At 38.7% G+C, this 13,534-nt stretch overlaps 1 protein-coding gene across 1 annotated transcript in view; it reads left to right on the plus strand.

The window, feature by feature from the left end:
• Positions 1-1,791: 1,791 nt before the first annotated feature.
• LOC102489419 (palmitoyltransferase ZDHHC15-like) overlaps positions 1,792-13,534 on the plus strand; it is a gene marked incomplete at its 3' end in the record, with an annotated part of 89,916 nt that continues 78,173 nt past the window's right edge. The window contains 1 exon segment of the mRNA XM_027776190.1: positions 1,792-2,175. Within this exon segment, the coding sequence (XP_027631991.1) occupies positions 2,058-2,175 (118 nt within the window).

Below are 13,534 nucleotides of genomic sequence, written 5' to 3' on the forward strand. Positions count from 1 at the left end.
ATCAGAAATTGGAAATACAAGTTATTGGACAGGGCTTTGACTGGAATGTCATATCTGAAAATTAAACCAGAAAACTATGGAATTTAAGGGAGATCTCAAGTAAGCCAATAGAAGTTCTTGGAAAGATGGCCTGGCACCATAAACAGTTCTGCCTGACAGAGAGGTTTAGAGAAGCTATATGAAAAACTTTGTACCATAAAATAACCTGGACTTTTCCAGTCTAGCATTGTAATCAATAGAGATTGCAAAAGAGCAGCCACAACCAGAGGATTAGCTTGAGGAAGTCTTTGAAGAAAGAGACTGACCTTTGCTAGCAGATGGTATATCACAGAATACTTGGTAGGCAGGGCTGAATTGAGAAGGTTTATGTGTGAATTGTGTCCTGGATGTATGGTTTTCAACAGTTTGAGTAGTTGACATGTAAATATTTTCTCAAAAATATTTAAAACCACCGGGCGCGTGTGTGTGCTTGCCCAAGATCCCGAGAGGAGAATGGAGGAGAAGGGATTGCGGCGTGACCATCCCCCCTGGGTGGTGATTTCTCGCTTTCTGTCTCTATGTCTCTCTCTCTCTGTCTGCCTGGCAAGCGCACGCGCCCTACAGTGAAAATCTCTCCAAAAAAAAAAGAAAAAAAAATTTAAAACCAAACTGTCTCTATTGTTCAGAGTCACAAACAAAATTATAAGAAATATTTCAAACATTATCCTTAAAATTGTTTTTTTGAAATTTTGAATGTTGTTTATTATTTGAAATTTTAAAAGATTTTTTTATTAACTATCAAGTACTATGGAATATGAACAAAAAGTTTTTGATATGTAAAGTAAATGTTTGTGTAAAAATGTAAAAATAAGTAAATAAATAAATGATTTAAAAAAAAAACATATCTTTGATTGTCACTCCATTGCCCCCAAACCTTTGATGGCAGTTTATAATCTGCCTTACAGGATTATAGGATTATGTCCCCCAAACCTGGCAGGGCATATAAAAAGCCTTCACACCCTAGCCTCAGCCTGTATTCCCAATTTCACTCCCAGCCTTTCCTCTTTGTGCAAGCTCTCTTCAAGCCACACAAACCCATTACTGGGACTTTTGGACTTTCATTACTCCTTGCCTTTGCAAATGTCCACTCCTCTATATGAAAGGTCCTCCCCATCTTGTCTGCTTAGAAAACACTTATGCTCAGCTTAAATATCATTACCTTTGTAGCCTTCCCTCACACTTCCCAGAATCACAGTCTCTCTCATTTTCTTTCATGCAAGAATGGCTTATTCTGAAAATATACTAAACTAATCCTGTGGGGATGGAATGAGAGAGGGGAGGAGTGAGTGCTCTGTCTCAAACCCCTACTGAGGCATCAAGACACTACGTGTTAAGCATATTGTTTAAACAGCAGTGGGAGGATGGTGATGATCTTCAAGTCATGAGATAGTATGGTTCGCATATTCTACACTGTGTACATGTACTCGTTAGTGTGTGTCTGTGCGCCCACGCGCGCGTCCCTCACCAGCCCGCTCTTGTGGTACAAGCGACAGCGTTGGGAAGGCAGGGAGAGGACTAGAGAGAAAGAGGGGTAAGAGAGGGAGACAAGGAGAGACACCAAGAGATAAGGGAGACAGAGACAGAAATCAGAGAGCGGTGGATGCAATGCAATTAAGAACAGTTGGGCAGATTCAAAATTCTTCCGCTTTTCAGTTTTGCAGAGGTCCAATCCACAAGTAGCGCTGAAGCAAAGGGGCGGGGAGGGACGGCGGAAAGGGGAGGGATTGTACCGCCTCTGAGCGTCCCCAGCCTAAATTGCCTTACGGATCACCTTTTTCGCCCTAACATGCCAATTCCTCCACGCCATGACTCACGCTTATTGTGCTAGGCAGGGCGAGCTCAGCGCAGCAGCACCACAGGTGGCCTTGGTTGGGTGAGAAGGTTCCCGCCAGGCTAGGCAGTGGAGCGCCGCACAGTGCGCCTACCCGCCTCTCAGCCGCCGCCCAAGCAGTTCCGACCTAGCGCCAGCAGGCCTGCTAGGTCGATCTTCGAGCCGAAGATGCGGCGGGGGCTGGAAGATGGCTCTGTCTGGGGGGCTGCGGTGCTGTCGCCGGGTACTGTCCTGGGTGCCAGTGCTCGTTATTGTTCTCGTCGTGCTCTGGTCCTATTATGCCTACGTCTTTGAACTCTGCCTGGGTAAGTGGAGCTGGGCACTTAAGGTGGGGAGATTATGCTCCAGCACAGTCGTGTGTCCTATCCTTCACCCTCTTGTCCCCTGTGTTCTCAGCCCTTACAATGCGGTTTTCTTTGCACTCCTTGGAGAGCTGCCTGTCTCCAACCTTTGGCCTCCCACGCACAATATTTCCTGCATTCTCCCAGGAGGGTCCCACCATGTCGCCATCACTTTCCACCTAGGGTTTCCTTTTTCCTTATCCTACCCGCAATAATTTCTTGGCTCTTCCCACTAGGGCCCCCTTTTCTCATATGAGCAACCGCTGCACTTTGTGCTATTGTTCTAGGGCCCCCACTCTACCAAATTGAGGAAATAACATACCCTGTGACCTTAAACTGCCTGCTAACACTATAAACCCCACTAATGCATCCAACTAGGTGCTCACTTCCCTCTCCTATTAGAATTTTATGAGGACTCCCTACTAAGAATCCCAGAATATTTCCTCTACTCTCTTACAAGCTGTCTTTTCTTGTCCCACACAGAGATTCCCTTTCCTGTGATCCTCTCACATGTACTGAACTGCTTCATATTTTCACCCACTTGTGACCCCACAGTACATCCTATCTATCCCACTGGGGTCTCCTTTTTTCACGCAATGGTAAGCTCTCCATTCTCTGTGTGGGCTCTCTTCACTTTCTTGTCTTCTTCAGTGGAATGGGGGTTCCACAATATATCCTCTCCCCTCAGACTAATGGCCCTGGTCTTAGCATACTGCAGTTCCCTCTAGTCTCTTGCCTTACTGCCTTAGGGAGCATTCAACTTCTTTCCATTAGGGTCCTCACATTATTTTCTGATACTTTATACTAATGACTCTGCTTTTGTCACATGATGATCTTCTCTCATTCCTCTTTTCATACTAGAATGTTCTCTTTACCCTTCCACAAGGGTTATGTTTCTCATATCCTTTCAAAAAGCCATTAATTTTCTAATTTTGATTTATCTTTGTCATGTTTTCTGGGAAACCCACTCCTTGCCTCTTACAGTGCTCTTCCACTGTTAGTCCCACATTCTGCCATCCTTTCCTTCTGAGATTCCTTAACATTTCTTTTTTACTTCCCTTTAGGATGACAATTGTCACCTATCTTCTCACCCTGGGAAAACCTCATGTTTTATCACTTGAATTTCTAGTATTTCATATGCTTTCTGATGGAAGTATCATTTCTTGTCCTTTCTTGTTTAGTCACCCCTCTTATATTTTTGTGGCCTTCTTTTGTACCCTGTCCAGTTACACTAGGAAGCACTTAGTTTTCCCCTTGTTTATAAAATGATTTTCACAGTATATCTTGTCCTTTCAAATTTTTTTTTGAGAGATTTTTGCTCTAGGGCGCGTGCGCTCACCAGACAGACAGAGAGAGACAGAGAGACAGAAAGCAGGAAATCACCCCCCAGGGGGGATGGCCATGCTGCAGTCCCTTCTCCACCATTCTCCTCTTGGGATCTTGGGCACGCACGCACACGTGCCCGGTGTGAGTTTTAAGCCACCAGGTCTGGGACGTGAACCGCGATCAACTACGTGGGAGTCCAGGGACATAGCCATTACGCTAACTGCTGGTTCCCTTGTCCTTTCAAATTTAAAGTTCCACATTTCCTGATACAAACTCACGTCTCTTTTCTAGTTCCACTTGGATTCCCCCTAGTCCTCTATTCTTATTACTAATGGTCTTTTAATGTTCTCCTCAACTCATGACAAAGTTTCCATATTGTATACTCTCTTCTCACAACAGAGCTCCTGGTTTTCTCACAGTATAATCTCCCTTAAATCCTGTCTTCTTACAATGAAGAATCCTCATCCTCTCAAAAGAGAGTCAAGTAATATTTATTGTCATTTCAACACTAAAAATCGACAGCCAGAACCTTTAAATTTGTGGCCTGTAATGTTCTCTATTTACAGGGTGAGGTTTCAGTATATTTCCACTCTCCTTACATTAGGACTTCTATATCTCTCACTGCACATCCCCTCACTCTCAATTCCTTCCAAGAGTCCTTTGTTTCTTCACACCAGACTCTTCTGATCTTATAAATTATGTTTAAGGTGCTGGTTTTTCCAGCCCCAAGACCTGAGTCCATTTATAAGTTCCATTTCTTACATATTTGACGAAGTGATATTCAACCCCAGGTAGACTGGGATGAATTAGTGAGGCAGGAGATGACCCTTTTTCCAATATAGAACTTTCTTCTAATCAGCTCTGTGCACCAAAATTTGAATTTTCCTCATCTCCTACTTAGAAACATTATGGAAAATGCAAAAGGAGCTCTTAAACATAAATTTAATTAGTTGACTTCATAAATACAAGTTTAGGTCATTATTCTTTTTTATCTCAATCTGGTATTGAGGTGTATTAAGCAGACTATGCAATAACTGGGAAGTTTTCTTATTCTTAGACTTCAGCACTTTGGCTTTTTTGAATGATTGATTGAAGGGTCAAAATTTCACTTCCATTATTATGGTATGGACATTGTTTCTAGAATCAATGCCATATTGTAAGCACTATTAAATATATTTTGGAGTTTTTCAGTACTGACTTACATGAGCTTCACCAAGGAATCTGTTTAAAAATTAATGATAATGCCTAACACTTACACAGTGCTTACACTGTGCCAGAAAATGTTCTAAATACTGTAGATATTTAATTCTTTTTATATTAACTCATTTAATTTTTATAATAACTATGAAAGGCAGGTATCATTACTGTCTCTGTTATGTACATGTGTAAACTGAGGCACAGATGAGCAAACTGAGGTAAGGACCAAGTTAGAATCAATATAAATAGTTGGTTTTCTGTAAGTCCTTGTTTAATATAAATAACTCATATAATATTAAAACCTGAAAAGAAGCTTAGGACTTATTTTATTTAACATAACTGCACAACACTTGCTTCCTGCCAAGCACTGTTTCTGAATACACACAAGCATACTTTTTTTTAAAGAGATTTTTTTGCCTTAGGGCATGTGTGCTCACTGGAGAGAGAGAGATTCAGTGAGAGGAAAAAGTGAGAAATCACCCCCTGGGAGGATGGCCACCCTCCATTCTCCTCCTGGGATCTTGGACATGCACACATACATGCCCAGCATGAGTTTCAAGCAACCGGTCTGGGACTCCACCTGTGGTTGCCCAAGTGAGAGTCCAGTGATATAACTGCTACACACATTCTTAATTCTCATAACAACCTTACAAGATACATACTACCATTATTCTTAGTTTATAGAAAATTAATCTGAGAAAAACAGATTCCTAACATCACAGAGCTAGTAAATGGACAAATTTGGCAATATGGTTTCATAGTCCATAATCTCAGCTACCATACCATATTAATAACCTGCCTTCTCTCAACTGACACAAAGATCAAAACTTGTGAATCACAGGCCAAATGTAGCCTACAGATGTATTTTATTTGGCCTGAACAATGTTGTTTTTTTTTTTCATTTTGCATCAGTTGCCATTGTGTAAAAGTCAGGAGAATAGGACAACTTTAACTTACAGTTCTGGTTCCACTAGTCCATCCTGTCATCTTCATTTTACAATCACATAACAAACGAGTAACACAGATTTCAGAAAGGCTAAATCAAATCTTCCCAAAGTCACTCATTTAGGAAATGGTAGAGAATTGTAAGTCAAGGGTGTCTGATATCAAAGCCATGTCTATTCTAGCACAACCAAATCAACCAAATCAATAAAGTTCAATTTCAGAAAATAATAAAAATAAGGACATAACGTCTTTCTATGGATTGAACCTGTTATCTTTATCCCTAATATCAAGTTAGAGCTGAAGCCAAAAGTGACATTTTGTCCTATAATTCTTTTCTTTCCATCATTAATGTACTGTTTATTAGTCCAGTCAAAGATATTATCATATACATTATCATTGACAGATAATTTTCCACTTCTGTGTCCCTAAACATATTGCTTCTTTCTTTTTCCTCTTGATTCCCTCCATCGTACCCTCCCTCAGTTCCCACTTTCCTCCCAGACTGTCCCTAGTATCTGCAGTTATTCTCTATGCCTTTAATTTTTACATTTTTTAATTTCTTTTTTTTGTACATTTAATCACATTGTTTAGTTTACAAAGTGAATATTTCAACAGCTGAACATTTCTCCCTATTCCAGTTGATAAAACTATAAAATTATATTCAACAGATAATACCACATTTCTTTGTCCTCTTAATGCTTTGCCATTCTAATTTTCTTCTAAATGTCCTTCCTCAGACTGTGCTCTTTCACACACACTATATCTGGAATTCACATCCATTTACCATGTTTCTATATCCCTTAGTCAATCAGTTTCAGTCATAGAGTACAGACACTTAGTATTTATTAAGTGGAGACATACAGTGTCTCTCCTTCATAGCCTGGTTTGCTTCACTCTGCAGTAAATCTTCCATATTCTTCCACTTTCTGTCAAAAGCCAGGTTTTTTTTATGGCTGAATAGTATTCCATAGAGTATTTGTGCCACAGTTTTTCAATCCATTCATCTGTTTGTGGGTATTTGGGTTGGATCCATGTCTTAGCAATTGTGAATAGTGCCGCAATGAACATGTATGTGCAAGCACTTTTCTGATGAAGAATTCTTCAGTCCTTTGGGTAGATACCAAGGAGTGGGATTCCTGGAACATATGGTAGTTCTATTTGTAGATTTTTGAGGAATCTCCAAATTGTTCTCCACAGTGGTTGGACCAATTTACATTCCAACCAGCAGTGTAAGAGAGTTCCTTTCACCACACCCCTGCCAGCTCTTATCATTTTTTGTTTTTTTAATCTTAGTCATTCTGAATGGGGTTAGGTGGTATCTCATTGTTGTTTTGATCTGCATTTCCCTTACAATGAGGGATGTTGAGCATTTTTTAAATGCCTTTTAGCTATTCCTATGTCATCTTTAGAGAGTGGTTTTTTTCAGCTCATTCTCCCATCTTTTAATAGGGTTGATCATCTTTTTTTCAGAACAGCTGCTTGAGTTCCTTGTGTATTCTGGTTATCAGTCCTTTATTTGACACATATTTTACAAAAATATTTTCCCATTCTGAGGGCTGTCGATTCACACTAATTACTGTGTCTTTTGCCATGCAGAAACTTCTTAGTCTGATGTAATCCCACTTGTCTATTTTGGGGATCATTGACTGTGCTTTGGGGGTCTTATTTAAGAAGTCTTTCCATACCCCAATGTCTCCCAGAGTTTCCCCAGTGTTTTCCAGGAGCAGTTTTATAGTTTGAGGTCTTAGATTTAGATCTGTGATCCACCTTGACTTGATTTTTGTGAAAGGTGAGAGGTAGGGGTTCAGATTCATCTTTCAGCAGGTGGAAATCCAGTTTTTTCAGCCCCATTTGCTGAAGTGGTTTTCCTTTTCCCACTGGATTGACTGGTACCTCTTGTCAAAAATCAATTCACTGTATATATGGTAATTTATTTCTGGGGACTCTATTCTGTTCCATTGGTCCATGTATCTGTTACTGTGCCAGTACCATGCTGTTTTAATTACCACTGCTTTGTAGTATATTTTTGGGTCAGTGAGATGCCACCCACTCCACTCTTCTTGTGCAGAATTGCTTTTGCAATATGGGGTCTTTTATGACTCCACACAAATTCTATGATTGTCTTTTCTAGATCTGTGAAAAACGTGTCTGGTACTTTGATTAGCATTGCATTAAATATGTAGATTAATTTGGGTAGAATTGCCATTTTGATTGTATTACTTCTTCCAAACCAGGAACATGGGATCCAGGAACATGGGATGTCCTTCCACTTTTTTGTGTCATTTTCAATTTCTTTTTTTAGCTTCTCGTAGTTTTCTTTGTGGAGGTTTTTAACTTCTTTGGTTAGATTTATTCCTAAATATCTTATACCTTTTGTGGCTATGGTAAATGTAATAACTTCTTTCAGTCTATCTCAGTCTGCCTGTTGCTCATATATAGAAATGCTATAGATTTCTGAATATTGCTTTTATATCCTGCAACTTTACTGTATTCCTATATTACTTCCAGAAATTTTTTCATGGAAACCACTGAGCCTTTATGTATACAATCATGTCATCTGCAAATAGAGTTTCACCTCTTCTTTTTCTATTTGAATGCCTTTTATTTTTTCCTCTTTTCTGATTGCGTTGGCAAGGATTTCCAGTACTACACTGAAAAGGAGTGGAGAAAGTGGGCATCCTTCTCTTGTACACGTTTTTAGTAAAAGAAATTCTTAGAGTTTGAATTATGCCAGTTACTAGCCAGGAGAGCTGGGCCAAGTTACCTAATATCTTTCAATTTCATTTGTCTCTCATGTACCTTACTTGTACAGGAAAATTTTAAAGTGTTCATTTTAGTGCCATTTAGTATATTCTCAATGTTGTGGAACCATCACCTCTATGTAATTCCAAGACATTTTCATCACCCCACAAGGAAACTTTATTGCTATTAAGGAGTCATGTCCTGTCTCACCATCCCCTCCTCCAACCATTATTCTGTGTTCTGTCTTTTTGAATTTATCTATTTGGGAGGGTTCATATAAATAGAATCATGTAATTTGTATCCTTTTGTTCTAGTTTCATTTTAGTTAGCATAATGTTTTCAAGATCCATCCACATTGCAGCATGTAACAGGAATTTATTTATTTTCATGACTGAATTATATTCTCTTGTATGTATATACCACAGTTCATTTATCCATTAATATTCTAATAGACATTCGAGCTGTTTCCATCTTTCATCTATACTAAATAGTGCTGTTAGGAACATTTGAGCACATGTATTTGTTTGAATATATGTCTCCAATTCTTAAGAGTGTATACTAGAAAGAGGAGTAGCTATTATTGTGTCATATGATAATTCTATATTTAATTTTTTGAGAAAACTCCAAACTATTTTATACAGTTGCTGCACCATTTTACATTTCCCCTGGCATTCTATAGGATTCCATATTTTGCTTCCTCCTTAGTTAAACTTGTTATTTTCCCATCATAAATTATCAATATAGAATTCTTAAAGGGAGTGAAGTGGTATCTCACTGTGGTTTTGATTTCCATTTCCCAAATGACTAGAGATGTTGAGTATTTTTATATACTTCTTGACCATTTCTATATCTTTTTTGGGAAAAATGGCATTTCAAGCCATTGCTCATTTTATAAAATTAGTCATTTTTTTATCATTATTAATATTTGACATTTTTCTACAGAGAAGGGGAAAGAGAAAGAGAGAGAGAAAAAGTGGGAAAGCAAGCTGCCAGGTCCAGAACTCAAACTGTGGTCAGCCATGTGGGAATCCAGTGCTTTTAACCACCACACCACCTGCTGGCCTCACTATTGCTCATTTTTTAATTAGGATTTTAAATTATTTCTCTTTTTGTCATTGAATTGTAATATTTCTTTTAATGTATTTTTAAATTATTATTATACATTCAATCACTATGCATCATTTAGCTTGTAAAGGGAATTTACCCACATGAAATACACCTCAGACCAGTCCAGTTGAGAACACTATGCATGCTATAATCAACAGGTAATAAATCATTTCTGTGTCCCACAAATATCTAACCTCTATCTTTTCTCCCTAATTTCCTTTACTACACTATTCCCCTCTCCCACCCTCCTTCCACACTGTCTTCTGTGTCCATAAGTATTTTCAAAGCTTTTATGTGCTCCAGTCTTTCAGTCTCTACCATACAGTAAAGACAGTTGGTATATGTTCAGTGGAGAGATAAAGTTTCATAGCCTGACTTGCTACACTCAGCAATAAATCTTTCATATTCATCTACTTTCTATCAAATGGCAGGGTCTTGTTTTTTTGTGGCTGAATAGGATTCCCTGGAGTACATGTGCCACAGTTTTTCAATCTGTTCATCTGTTCGTGGACATTAAGGTTGGTTCCATGTCTTAGGAATTGTGAATAATGTTGCAATAAACAGATATAAAAGCACTTTTCCAGCTGAGCATTCTCCTGTCCTTTGGGTAGATATGCAGAAGTATAATTGGTGGATCATATGGTAGTTCTATTTTTAGGTCTTTGAGGAACCTCCCTATTGTTCTCCACAGTGGCTGGACCAATTTACATTCTCACCAACAGTGTTGTAGAGTTCCCTTTTCACCACATCCCAGCCAGCAATTATCTTTTTTTTTTTTTTAATTTTTCATTTTTCGACTTGAATTAGTTGGGTATCTCATTGTAGTCTTGATTTGCAGCTCCCTTATGATGAGGGATATTGAGCATTTCCTCATATGCTTTTTGGCTGGCCATATGTCTTCCTTAGAGAGTTGTTTATTCAGCTAATTTTCCCAACTTTTGATTGGATTAATAATTTTTTTCCAGGTAAGCTGCATGAGTTCCTTGTGTATTCTGTTTAACAGTCTTTTATCTGGGGTGTAGTTTATGAAAATATTCTCTGATTCTGAGGGTTCTCAATTCACACTAATTACTTTGTCTTTTGCTGTGCAGAATATTATTAGTCTTATGTAATCCCATTTGTTTAGTTTAGGGTTTTTGCCTGGGCTTTGGTGGTCTTATTTAAGAAATCTTTGCCTACCCCAATGTCTCCCAGAGTTTCCCCAGTGTTTTATATCAGTAGTTTCACAGTTTGAGGTCTTTGGTTTAGATCTTTGATCCACTATTAGTTGATTTTTCTTAATGGTGAGAGATAGGGATTCAGATTTATCTTTCTACAAGTGATACCCAGTTTTTCCAGCACCATTTGCTAAAGAGGTTTTCCTTTTCCTACTGGATTGACTGGTACCCTTTGTCAAAGATCAGTTTGCTGTATGTTTGGGTTTATTTCTGAGGTCTCTATTTTGTTCCACTGGTCTGCATATCTGTTTCTGTGTCAATACCATGCTTTTTTGACGATCGCAGATTTGTAATATATTTTTGGGGTGAGCTAAGAGTGAGATGCTGCCCACTCCACTGTTCTTGTGTTGGATTGTTGTGGCAAAATGAGGACTTTCATGATTCCAGACAAATTCTTTTTTTTTTTTTTTTTGATGGGTTTTTTGTATAGGGCGCGTGTGCTTGCCAGAAAGACAGAGAGAGACAGAGAGATAGAAAGCGAGAAATAACCCCCCCAGGGGGGATGGCCATGCCACAATCCCTTCTTCTCCATTCTCCTCTCGGGATCTTGGACATGCACCCACACGTGCCTGGTGTGAGTTTAAGCCACCGGGTCTAGGACTCGAACAGCAATTGAATACATGGGAGTTCAGCGACATAGCCATTACACTAACTGCTGGTCCCATAAAATATAAATTCTGTGATTTTTTTTTTACAGATGTTTTTGCTGTAGGGTATGTGCACTCACCAGAAAGACAGAAAGAGACAGAGAGATAAAAAGTGAGAAATCACCCCCCCCAGGGGTGATGGCCATGCCAGAATCCCTTCTCCATTCTCCTCCCGAGATCTTGGGCATGCATGCACACGTGCTTGGCCTGAGTTTAAAACGTTCCTGGCGTGAATCTAAGCCTCCGGGTCCGGGACTCGAAACGCAGTGCACTACATGGGAGTTCAGTGACATAGCCATTATGCTAACTCCCCATTCCAGACAAATTCTATGATTTTTTTTTCTATATCTGTGAAGAATGTCTTTTAGCATTAAATATGTAGATTAACTTGGTTAGAATTTCCATTCTGATTATATTAATTAGTCCAATCCTGGAACATGGGATGTCCATCTACTTTTTTGTGTCTTTTTCCAATTTCTTTTTTAAAATTTTCAGTTTTCCTTGTAGAGGTCTTTGACATCCTTGGTTAGATTTATTCCTAGGTATCTTATACTTTTAGTGGTTATGGTGAATGGGATTACTTTCTTCAGTTCCGTCTGCCTCCTTGTTGTTCATATACAGAAATACTATAGATTTTTGTAAGTTGATTTTCTATCCTGCCACTTTACTGTATTCTTTTATTGCTTCAGGAAGTTTTTATTTTGAAATTTATTCCTTTGGGTCTTCCATGTATACAATCATGCCATCTGCCAACAGAGATAATTTCAACTCTTCTTTCCATTCTCTTTTCTGAGTGTATTAGGTAGGACTTCCAGCACTGTATTGAAAAGGAATGGAGAAAGTGAGCAACCGTGTATAGTACCAGAGTCTTAATCATGAAGGGATGTTGTATTTTTCGGAATGATTTTTCTGCATATATTGAAATGATCATATTTTTTAAATTTTTTTTCTGTTAATATGGTGTATTACATTTATGGTTTTTCGTTTGTTGAACCACCCTTGCATCCCTGTAATGAAGCCCACTTTGTCATTTTAAATAATAATTTTTATATGTCCTTGGATATTATTTGCTAGTATATTGTTGAAAATTTTTGTATCTTTGTTCATCAGAGATACTGTTTGTAATTTTCCTTTCTTGTCATATCTTTATCAGTTTTGGGAATGAGGGTGATAGAGGCTTTATAAAATGAATTTGGGAGGGTTCCTTCCTTTAGGATCTTTAGAAATAATCTGAGAAGAATGTGGGTTACCTATTTTTTAAATTTAAATTTATTTATTTACATTCGTTCACTATACATCATCACAGCAAACAAAATGAGATTTCCCATCAAGAATACACTGTATATTGGCTCAATTAAGCACATCAACGTACGTGTTATTGTCAACAATTTTCCGTTTCCTGTTTCCTGTATATTTTGTTATTTTTGCAATTCTTGATTCCCTATCTCTCACCCTCTGCCGTGTTCCACCCTCCTCCCAAACTGTCTCTGGTATCCATGGTTGCTTTCGATGCCTTTTCCCCCCATTTTATTTATTCGCTAAATAACTTAATCTAAATACTTCCTACAGCAAGCGCAGCTGTTATATACATATCCATGAACACAAGTCTGATCCTAGGGATAAACTTCCATGAGTAGAACATACAACAAAGTAGTATCCAGCTGGGACTGTATAGTCCTCAAATATGCATTTTTTTGAGAGGTTTTTCGCTATAGGGCATGTGCACTTGCCAGAAAGACAGAGAGAGACAGAGAAATAGAAAGCAAGAAATCACCCCCCAGGGGGGATGGTCATGCCGCAATACCTTCTCCTCCACTCTCCTCTTGGGATTTTGGGCACGCATGCACACGCACCCGGCATAAGTTTAAGCCGCCAGGTCTGGGACTTGAACCACAGTCAACTACATGGGAGTCCAGCGACATAGCCATTACACTAACTGCTGATCCTTCAAATATGCATTTTTAAAAAATTTTCATGAGAAAAAGTTTTCGTGATTTTTTTTCTCCTAAAACTATTTTTAAGTTAATTAATTTACATTCATCCTCTAATCATCGCATCGTCATAGCATACAAAAAGTTGTTTTTGGGAACCAGCAGTTAGCATAATGGCTGTGTCGCTGGACTCCCATGTAGTCGACCGCGG

This window comes from Tupaia chinensis, unplaced genomic scaffold, assembly GCF_000334495.1.
Source record: "Tupaia chinensis unplaced genomic scaffold, TupChi_1.0 Scaffold000640_1, whole genome shotgun sequence".
In the NCBI taxonomy this organism is placed as follows: Eukaryota; Metazoa; Chordata; class Mammalia; order Scandentia; family Tupaiidae; genus Tupaia; species Tupaia belangeri.